General features: G+C 42.5%; 1 protein-coding gene across 1 annotated transcript in view; it reads left to right on the top strand.

Annotated features, from left to right (window-relative positions):
* The first annotated feature begins 254 nt into the window (after positions 1 to 254).
* Positions 255 to 11403, top strand: part of Ttc8 (tetratricopeptide repeat domain 8) — a 54242-nt gene continuing 43093 nt past the window's right edge. Inside the window, exon 1 of the mRNA XM_038336806.1 lies at positions 255 to 459. Within this exon, the coding sequence (XP_038192734.1) occupies positions 346 to 459 (114 nt within the window). The 5' untranslated portion in view covers positions 255 to 345. The remainder of the gene's footprint in view (positions 460 to 11403) is intronic.

The following is an 11403-nucleotide window of genomic DNA, read 5'->3' as shown; positions in this document are numbered from 1 at the left end:
GCGCGGAGGCCCCCAGACAAGCTGCCTAAGTCACTTCCTGTTTTTGTTTTGTTTTAAGGAGTGGTGGCTTTTCAAAATTAATGAAAGCTGTTGTCTTTAAAAGAGCACGGTTTTTTTTTTCCAGCCAATTCTGCGCAAACTCTCTGGATGAGGTCGGCTCACGGCGGCTTTTCTTTCCCCTGTCTTCAGGCGCGCTGTGGACACCTTTCAAGCCAGGCCCCGCCGCCGCTGCGCGTTGCCAGGCAGAGCCCGAATCCTCCCGCTCTCTGCTCCTGGACCCCGCCCTCCCTGGTCAGGGCTCTGGGCCCTGGACCCCGGGTCACTGGAGCGTTGTCCCGGGCCACCATGGGTTCGGAGATGGAGCCCCTGTTCCGGGCCTGGAGCTATTTTAGGCGCAGGAAATTCCAGCTCTGCGCCGATCTATGCACGCAGATGCTGGAGAAATCCCCTTATGACCAGGTACCTGCTGACCCCAGGCAGTCGGTGAATTCTCTTGCTATGGCTGTGGGCTCTGGGGGATCCTTGTGTCCCCTGGGGTAGCCCTGGGAGGAGGGCCCTAAGCGAAGTTACCTGTGTGGTCCGCAGAGGCACCCAAAGCAAGACTCTTTGGAGTCCTGGATGGCGGGTCCCTGGCCTTTAAATCTCCGGGAATCCAGAGTTCTTTGCCTTGACAGCTCCTGCTAAACTCCAGCACCCCCTTTCCAGAATTAGTTACATTTAAAGGGACTCTGTTAAGTTTGTGAGGAGCTTTGATAATTCATTGGTCATCCACTGGTCAGACTCTTGACTTCGTTGATTTCTAAAAAGGAAAGACGTAAGTGAACAAAGATCTGAGACGCTGCCCCCTTTAAACACAGCTATCTTTTGGTTCAGATGAAGCATGCGATTTTCCTACCTCAATGCCCAAGTGTTGTCAAGGAGCTTTTGTTTCTGAGTCAAGAGTTCAACTTGAGACAAGATACAGGATATATTTATTTTTAAAGAAACTGCCAGGGCAAGAGAAACTATATTTGTAGGAAGGAAAGATAGAATCCCTCTAAGAGAAAATGATAGTTTTGATTAAAGGGAAGTTTAACAGTCCAGCGTGAGAGTGCACTTCTTTCCTCTCCGTTCTTGGGAGGTAGAGGCAAGAGGATCAGTAGTTCAAAGTAATCCCCCGCTAAGTAGAGAGTTCAAGGCTGGCCTGGCGAGGTAAAAACCTGTCTTTAGAAAGAAAGGAACAGTGTAGTAATGTTGTGTACACTAAACGGAAAGGGTAATAATGAATGGGAGAGGTACAATGCCATTGAGCAAATGGCTCCTGGAAGAGGAAGAAAAATGGGAGGTTAATAGTAGTTTGGCAGTGCTTCAAGTACATGCAGAGTGCACCCATACAGTTCTGATTCCCCTGCTTTTCATCTGGGGGGGCATTGTTATGGAAAGGTGGGGAGTTAGAAAAGCAGGGATCTGAGTGTGAAGGCTGTTTCTGGGCTCTGCTACTCTCTGAGCAACTGGATGTAAGGAACCTAGTGATTGCATCTGGCCTGCCCAACAGTGGTGGTGCTAAGCGAGCTTCTGGTGTTGGTACTCATGCTCATTAAAGGACTGTGAGTCTGTAAACAAGTATTTTTCCAAGACTGTGTCTTGGCCCGTCAGTCTCACAAATGCTGCTAAAGACATTTCCAGTAAAAGTTTGGAAACAATAAGATAATATAAGATCTTGTTACCTTTGTTACGAGGGAAGTTTGTTAAGAAGTTTTGATGTATCAGACATTGTTCTGGCACAAAGATTCTTAAGAACTTTGCCTGTTGTTTCCATTGAGTTGGGGTGTTTTCCACAAACAGGATTCCCAAGAGCTGCTGGCTGGAAGTTTCCTCATTAATGCCAGTGAAAGATAGACACGCCCTTCTTAGAGATTTCAGATGTGCCCAAAAGGCCCTGAATAGTTCAGAAGAAAAAAAAAACCTGATTTTTGCCAAATTTTATTGACTTAGAAATTTACTTATTTAGAAGCTTATTTGAGTACTGATTTTTTTGTCCTTTCGGCAAATGTACTTCTTATTTGGAGTAGATATTGTTAGCAAAAGTGTTCTTATTAATGGGTAAGAAAGACTCTATGATCTGGAGATCATAGTGACATTCAGTACTACACCTGTGACCTGAAATTTTATTTGTGCTGGATTTTGGGTCAGGACTCTTTGTGTTCATTTCAGTGACCATCTATAGACTACTTATGATTTCCTAAGCATAAGTTCTATAAAGTAAATAATTTTCTAATACTTAAAATGACCTTGTAAAGTATGTAACAAAAACAACAGATTTGCTTCTGAGAATTTTATTGTACCATCTCATTTAATCCTCAGCTACTTTAGGGCTTGGAATTATCTTTCCCCATCTCATGATACAGGACACAAAGCTAGCAAAGCAAGCCCATTAGGTTGCCACTAAACTTTTCAAAACTACATCTGAACTTTTCCCATTATATTTTCTTCTTACATGCCTTCTCTCTACTCTCAAGATTTTAGCTGATGTGGGATTTTGACACATCTTTGTGGTTGGATTAAAAGCTCTGATTAGTCCTGAGGTTAAAAGTTCTGATTCTGATTTAGCCAAATAATAAAACTTATTTGACTGGAGGGAAACAGGAGGACAAATTTCCTCCATTGTTTGACGTAGATACTGTTTGGGAAAACCAATAGCCACAGATGTGGTGCTTTTATTATAGTTAGGAAAGATTTTTTTTTTTCAGGAAAAATGAGAAGACAAAGTAAGTGCTTTGTTTACAGTCTCATATTTTCAGCTAAAGAAGATAAATGGGTCTTAGTGTGGTCTCTCGTATTGATCTCATTATGTCTTACCCCCAGCCTGAGACTGTTTGTGAACATGTGGTTTCAATGATGATGATGATGATGATGATGATGATGATGATGGGATCCCACTGGGGATGCTGCTGTAGGTACTGCTGGGTGATTAGCATGGCTAAGTTCATCATGGGGAGAGATCTTATTAGGTTCTAGCTTATTACATCAGTCTATTTTTTGTGGATTTGTGATAAGACTTCATAATGTGATACATAATTTATACCACAGAAGAGTTGTCCTTTGTAATTTATTGATATGAGCAGGAGTTATACTCAGTTTGGGTAAATATGTCTTAGTTAGGGATTCCATTGCTATTATAAAGCACTGTGACCAAAAGCAAACTGGGGAGGGAAAGGTCTATTTGCCTCACATGTGTAGTCCATCATGAAGGGAAGCCAGGGCAGGAACTCCAGGCAGGAACTCCAGGCAGGAACTCCAGGCAGGAACTGAAGCAGAGCGCGTGGAGATCGGTGTTTACTGGATTGCTCTTCCTCATGGCTTTTCCAGCCTGCTTTCTAGACCCCTTAGAACCACCTGACCAAAGTTAGCAATGCTCACAGTGATCTGGGTCAATCATTAATTATCATCAGTCATTAATTCTCACCACCCCACAAAGTAAAAAAATGATGCAGAGGTTTGCCCACAAGCCACACACACTCTCTCATAGTTCTCTCTTCTTAAATGACGCTAGCTTATGTCAACCTGACAAAACACTAGCATTTCTTGAACTTCCTGCTTTCAGAATCCTTTCGGTTTATTTTAATTGCCATCCCTGGGCTATCAAACTGATTTTAGTGTGAATGAATTTCTTTGGAGCAGTTGCCAGACATGTAGTGAGACAAAGAAATGCAAATGCTTTTTTTCTATGCCAGTGGGTTCATTTTGGCCCTGCTTTTCTCTCTCCTCAAACACAGGTAAGAACTTTTGTATTCAAAATTTTTTCACCTTTGATTTCTTAATTTTATTCCATATAGATTAAGGAACTTTGGTAAAGTGATTTGACATTTTTTACTCTTGTAAGCTGGGCCAGGAAACTTCAAAAGATAATATATGTCTTTGTATGTGGACCTATTGGATGAAGCCTGTCTCTGTTTCATCTGACTCATTTTTTCCCCTCTCACAGGACTAAGAATTGAACCTAGAACCTTATGCATACCAGGCAAATGCTCCGCCGCTGAGTTGCTTCCTCTCATCTGCTTTTATTTCACATGGGATACCTGTGAAATAGTACCATCAAGAATCCTTAGTGCCTTACATTTTTAGTAGGACAGATTTCATTTATTTTTAATTCTAGCCAAAGTTAGGATAAGTCAGGGTAGTTGGGCTTCTCACAGAAGCATCCAGACCAGGAACAACATGTTTCTTGTTTTATTTGGCTACGGAAGGGCCAAGAGTGCGGTGAATATAAGATATGTGGTTTTGGTAATGGAGAAGCGTTCTAAGAGAGCATGGCTTGTGAATTCTTTTCCCAGAAATAGTATGATTTACAGTGAGAGACAGAAGCCAGGATCCCTAAGCTTGGAGGATATGAAAGTTGGGTCTCCTAAGAGTAAAGACAGAGAGATAGTGGGCTCATTTATCATAGTTTTCTCCCATTAGAAAAAAAAAGATGACCAATTACAGTGAGGATCCCTGTCTTTTGTTTTAATTGTGACTAAAAATGTGGCAAGAAGTGATTAGATGTGAAAGGAGGAGATGCAAAGCCACCCTGGCAGAGCAGTGTGACCTAGAGGGAGGGCTGGCTTCCCAGGCTCCTGTTGATCGTCCTGATTAGTGGCCTAATCTGATTACTGTTCTTTGTATTCCATATGTCAGATTAATGGCCTTCAAGACAGTGCTGAATGTGGAGGCCCTCTGTAACAACACATTCCGTACAGCATGGAACTTGGATAGGCAGTGGGGTTTAAAAGAAGACACTCTGTTCTTGAACAGGGTAGCTTTCTGAAGGTGGGAATATTTGGTGTGTTCACTTTCTTCTTTCCTGCCCTGAGTCTCCCCTTACACAGACAGATGTTACAAAGAGGAAGGCAAATGATTGGAAGATGAAAGATAGGAAACAAGTTGTCTTCAGTGAGTGAGTAGTGCAATGATTTGATGGTACAGCCCCACCCCCCACCCGCCCCAGTTTGCCTTTCTGTCCAGTTACCTAATTTGGGGCCATGGAGGCTTCATCCTTTGGTTTCATCTGTATGTGCCAGATACTTGGTTGCCTGGGTTTCTGTCCTCCCAGATTATACGGAATGCATTGCCACCTGGCTGCTTGGTCACTTAACCTCCTAGCCTTTTGAAACCCGCCCATCTTTGTTGCCTTACAGGCTTCTCCTTGCTGCTATTACTAAATTCTGAATGACAGTGCTGCAGTTTTACATCTGGGTAGGCTCATTAGCCAGAGTAAGTGTTGGTGATAATTAGGAAGTTGTGTTCAGAAATATCTGGAGATTCAGTTCCCTAAAGGAATAACAATAGCGTAAGAGAGAAATATCCCCCAGGGAGGAAGGAAAGAGGCTGTGCTAGGTACTTTTCTAGTTGCTGTGACCAAAATACCCGACAAGAAGCCATTTAAAGGAGGAAATGTTTTTCTTGGTTTACAGTCTTAGAAGATACAGTCCACTGCGGTGGGGCATGCATGGTGGCCGCAGCAGGAGACTAAGGAATCACATTGCTTCCTACTGAGAAAGCTGAAAGTAGTAAATGCTCATTTGTCAACCCGCTTCTTTCTTTGTATTCAGCTCAGGACCCCAGCCCATGGAGCCGTGCCAACAATATTTAGGATGGGTCTTCCTACCTCTCAATTGACTTAATCTGAGAAATCCCTCATAGACTCGTCCAGAAAATGTGTCTCCTAGGTGCTTCTGTCAAGTTGACCATCACTTTAATCTGTCCCAGAGGCAACCTGCTGGAGAAGAAGAAGAGTAAGAGTAAGAGCCAATCTCCATGAGGTTTCTAGTTTTTACAGACATAGTTGGAAAATTCCATAGGCAAGAACAATGATAATATGCATATCAAAACCACAAAAAGTGCAGATAGAACTTGACAAAGCTGTACTCCGGAACAGGTGACCCGACCCAGGGAAGAGCCAGCATCCAAGGGGAAGTACCTGACATTCCAAACCATTAGATAAAGTTACAAACCATCTCTGCATACTGGATTCACCCAGTCTCTTCATCTAATCTCTTTGGTGATAACCAGCTTGGGGGACGTCCAGATTTGTTTGTTAGCAAAGGTGGGGCATGCTGCCTTCCTGCTCAGAGCCTTCTATGTGGTCTGTCAGCAGGTAATTTTGTGGGATTGACTCTGTAAATTTGCCTGTTAGAACAAAGAACAAATTTGCCTGTTGTCACTCTAAGGCCTCATGGTGTAGGGGAATGAAGAAAGGTCATTCTGTTGCCCTGCAGAAGTCACACTACTGAGGTGTTTTGGAATGAATCCCATTTTGAATGGAAGAATCATGGCTTCACAGGTTTCCACAGATATGACAGCTACTTTTCCAAAAGACAAGTGTTCTTGCAGCTCTGCAAAATGGGTTATTTCATATGGACATGTATTTATACACTTCCTGTGGGTCTGTCTATTGGTCTGTCAGCTGTGCATTCCCTGTATATAGTCTTGTAGGCTTTCTCCTCTCCTCCCAACCTCCACTTCCCCTCTACCCACCCCAGTTCTTCTTCTCCTCCATTTCTATTCAGAAAAGAGCAGGCCTTCCATAGATATCAACAAAACAGAGCATATTAAGTTGCAGTAAAACTAAGTGCCTCCCCTTATATTACAGCTGGACAAGGCAATATGAGGAATAGAGTCCCAAAATTCAGCAAAGAGTCAAAGACAGCCCCTTCTCCCACTGTTAGGAGTCTCACTAGAAGACCAAGCTGTACAACTGTCACATATATGCAGAGTGCCTAGGTCAGTTCCATGCAGACTCCCTGGTTATTTGTTCAGTCTTTGTGAGCTCCTTTGAGCCCAGGTTAGTTCATTCTGTGGGTTTTCTTGTGAAGACCTTGACCCCTCTGGTTTGTAAATCCTTCCCTGTCTCTTCAGCAGGATTCCTTGAGCTTGGCCTAATATTTGACTTTAGGTCTCTGCGTCTGTTTCCATCAGTTGCTGATGAAGAAGCCTCTCTGATGACAATTGGACTAGGCATCAATACTGTTGGTCTTTCTGGGTCTGGGTTGCCTACCTCAGGATGATTTTTTCCAAGTTCTGTTCATTTGCCTTCAAATTTCATGATGTCATTGTTTTTAACAGCTGAGTAATACTCCATCGTGTAAATGTACCACATTTTCATTATCCATTCTTTGGTTAAGGGGCATCTAGGTTGTTTCTGGGCTCTGGCTATTGTGAATAAAGCTGTTATGAACATAGCTGAGAAAGTGTCTTTGTGGTATGGTTGAGCATCTTTTGGGTATATGCCCAAGAGTGGTATAGCTGGATCTTGAGGTAGATTGATTCCCAGTTTTCTGAGAAACCACCACACTGATTTCCAAAGCAGCTGTGCAAGTTTGAACTCACCAGCATGAACTCTCCAGCATGAACTGTCACTTGTGTTTTTGATCTTACCCATTCTGACAGGTGTAAGATAAAATCTTAGTGTCATTTTTATTTGCATTTCCCTGGGTGCTAAGGATGTTGAGCATTTGTTTGTTTCTTGGCCATTTGAGATTCCTCTGTTGAGAATTCTCTGTTTAGGTCTGTACCCCATTTTTAAATTGGGTTATTTGTTTTTTGATTTCTAGTTTCTTGACCTGATATTTGGCAAAGAAGCCAAAATTATACAATGGGAAAAAGGCTTCTTCAAATGGTGCTGTTTTAACTGGATGTCAGCATGTAGAAGAATACAAGTAGATCTATATCTGTCATCATGCACAAAACTCAAGTCCAAGTGGATCAAAGTCCTCAACATAAATCCATATACACTGAACCTGATAGAAGGAAAAGTGGGAAATAGCCTTGGACACATTAGCATAAGAGACAGCTTCCTGAATAGAACACCTGAATAGCTTGGGTACAAAGACTGACAATTAATAAATGTGATCCCACGAGACTAAAAATCTTCTGTAGGGCAAAGGACACTATCAATAGGACAAAATGGCAGCCTACAGAATGAGAAAAGATTTTTGTCAATATCGTATCTGACTGAGGGCTGATTTCCGAAATATATAGAGGAATGAATTTAATCACACAAAGATATAATTTAGACAGACTCCAAGTTAAAGGCTGCAATGTTTTTTAATTAAAGTATTGCCCTAACTTTAAATTAAAATAATTTTAAATTAAAATTTAGCTTTAAATTAAAATGTTTAATTGAAATGAAAAATTCTTTTCTCTCATGGTTGTGCTCCTGATGGGCCTTCAAATGACACGTGCTTGCCCTTTGTCTGTCTGTGCCTTGTGGTGGTCAGTTTTCCTCTCTTGATATCATCTCACATACTTAGCATAGGGAATACTTTCAGCTCAGGGCGTCTAGGCTTAAACACTGCCTCCACACCTTGATCTCACTCGTAGTGAAAATGGTACTATACCTATATGCCAAGGAGCTATGTGAAGGTTTTCACTAATATGTGGTTAACAACCAAAAATATTAGCTCTTGTTTCTGTAAAGCAAGCATCAAAACGAACATACGAAGAAAGGACCCTTCAGAGAAATATAGTATTTATTAGGGAATAAACAAGGGCTATTACAGTGGGGAGCACGTGTGACATTGAAACCACGGACAGGCTAAAGGCAAAATGAGGAATGTTACATAAGTTATTTTGAAACGGTAATCCTCGGCTACAGGGTTAATAACAAGGGCATTCAAAAATGTTGACAATCCAAAACCACTGAACCACTGAGACTGTGGAAGAAGTTTAACGTTGAATGGACAGTTTGGGGGGTAGAAATTTTCTGTATTAGATTTTAGTGGTCGTTGTTTGAGGCTGTATATCTGGCAGTGTTTTGTGACTGTTCTTGTTAAGAGGTATATCCTCGTGAGATCGTCCTCTCTCTGCCTGATTTTTCATTACACCTTGACATAAGCAGCTTCATTTTGATTCTGACCACTTTTGTTCTAGAGATACTTACGTGCAGGGTTCTGTTATTTCATGTTTTTCTGAGAGTATTGTTGGTCATCTGGAAGGCATCTGTGAAGAATCTGTCTAGTGGAATGGGTGGTGAGAAGATGTTGAATATAGTTCTTGAACCATTGTTGTTTAAGAGATCCAGACAACTCTCCCCTTCCTCAGACTTCCTTCTCATTTCCCATGTTTTCCACCTTACCTCTTTCCCCTCCACCTGAGTCCTCTGAAATGTGTTCACTCCATAACTACAGCACCTAGCACATTATGTTGTGGTTTATTTAATTTTGCATATTCCCCTGTAGAGTGTTTGCAGCATCTTGGGGGGTGCCAGAACTGCCGGGAACAGGCTGTGAAATGAACATGTTCTCTGTCTCACACCCTTTTCGGCCTTGCCTCTGTTTCCAATCCACATTTTCACCCACATAACCGGCCCCTGCTCTATCCTCCCCACCCTCTAGGCCTCTCATTTTCTTCTCGGACCATCTTGTTTTCCTACCTGCTCTTCACCTGCAGTCACACATATATCCTCAAGGGATAGATGGAAAAACGGTAGAGAAATCACAGAGTCCTTCATCAATAAACAGAACCCAGTGAGGCTGAGTTGGTGGCTTCTGTTTGGGCCACTGGAGGAATCTAACTCCTGTTGGTAGAATAAGGAACACCAGGCAAAAGCTTTGCTAGAGATTTCTGTTCCTTTAGTTGTTTGCTCTTCCTTTTCAGACATTGTCTGCAGTCACCTTTGATCTTTGTTGTTGATCTTTCCCACTGTCTCAGTGAGGATGTCTGCTGCTGTGGAGACTCCATGACCTCAGCAGCTCTTTTAAAGGAAAGCATTTAGTTGGGCGGCTTCCAACTCCGAGGTTCAGTCCATTGTCATCCTGGTGGCATGAAGGCAGACTTGGTGCTGCAGCTTGAGAGTCCTACATCTTGACTGGCAGGCAACAGGAAGCGAACTGAGATACTGAGTGTTATCTTTAGCATATATGAGACCTTAAAGTCCCCTTCCACAGTGACACACTTCCTCCAGCAAGTCCACACGTACTCCAGTAATGCCATACCTCCTAATAGTGCTACTCCCTTTGGAGGCCATTTTCTGTTCAAACCACTATACCCATTTAATTCTGTATTGGTCCTGTCTTATAGATATTCTAAACTTAATTTGGTTTTTCACTTTTTGAGGTACTAGAGATTATGGATCCAGGGTTGCATACTAAACATACCTTATACCACTGAGATGTACATCCAGCCTCCCATCTAAACTTTACTTTTTACTTTGGCACCCCTTATTATTTCTGGCTTTTAAGAAAATTTAAATTTCCAATAATCTGATAAAAAAGTGATCTTGGTTCACACAAACTTGTATAACTGTATTAGTTACTCCTCTCTTTGCTGTAGCCAAACATTAACCAGAGTAACTTAAGGGAGGAAGGGGTTTGTTTCGGTGCATGGTACTGTTTGAAAGATTTTGCTGGGGTATATATGCTGTAAGGGGGGAAAAATAAAGAGACAAGAGAAGAAAAACCCCAGGAAAGCTGTAGAAGGAAAGTTAGGAGGAAGACGTCAAGAGAGACAGAACGGCCAACCCCAGAAGAATCGAGTGGAACAAGCAACAGAAAGGAGACTAAAAGGAAGAACTAAGCTTTGGCCCTTAGAAAAGTCCTCGTGTGTTTGTCCAGGGGTTTTTCTGCTCTGTGTCTTCCTCTTCACTTTCTCTGACCTGCTGAAGGCTTGCCATTCATCAGCACCCTGGGTGAGGTCCTGCCATGTTGGAGGGGAGTGTGTGTGTGTGTGTGTGTGTGTATGTGTGTGTGTATGTGTGTGTGTTTCCCTTTTCGCCAGCCCCAGAAAGTTAAGTTTTGCCCCCCCTACCACCACCAGCCCCCCCCCCCCAGAATTTTTACTCCCTCAGATAGAAAATTCAAGCTGAGTGATGAATTCGCTGACTCCGTGGCTCTCCCTCACACCCTGAGCTGCTGGACGCTGGTCCTCAAGGCAGTGGTACTATCCCATGATGGTGCTGCCTACACTGGTATGTGTCCTCCCTCCTAGGCTAAATCTTTCTAGAGGCATTCTCACAGATTCAGCCAAAGCTGTGCTTCCTTAATGCCCTAGGTATTTCTTAGTTCAGTCAAGTTACCCATCTAAATTAGTCATCAACCTTGAATGGATTGTTTGCTGTCTTTAAATCTGTTTTCTTTCTCTGTTTTGTTATCTCTGGATGATAATTTTTGATTCGTATTCTTGATTTGTGTAGACTATTGTTATGACATTCAAATGAGATTGTCACACATACACAAGAAAGAACAGGAAGGTGCGTTTCCAGGATCTGCCATCTCCCCCCCTCTGTCTCGCACTGCTGAAGTATGAGCCATGCTTAGGAAATTGGTGCTGCTTTTAGATCCTCCTTACATGCACTACATTGTGAACTTGTAGTTGCTCTATGCTCTCCAGCTGCTGTTTTGTGTTTGGTTTAGTACATTGTAAGATCCTCTCTAAATTCGGTTCTTT

The sequence above is a fragment of the Arvicola amphibius genome, chromosome 7 (genome assembly GCF_903992535.2).
Source record: "Arvicola amphibius chromosome 7, mArvAmp1.2, whole genome shotgun sequence".
Taxonomy (NCBI): domain Eukaryota; kingdom Metazoa; phylum Chordata; class Mammalia; order Rodentia; family Cricetidae; genus Arvicola; species Arvicola amphibius.
The sequence above is the reverse complement of the archived record's forward strand: the minus strand, read 5'-3'. Positions and strand labels throughout refer to the sequence as shown.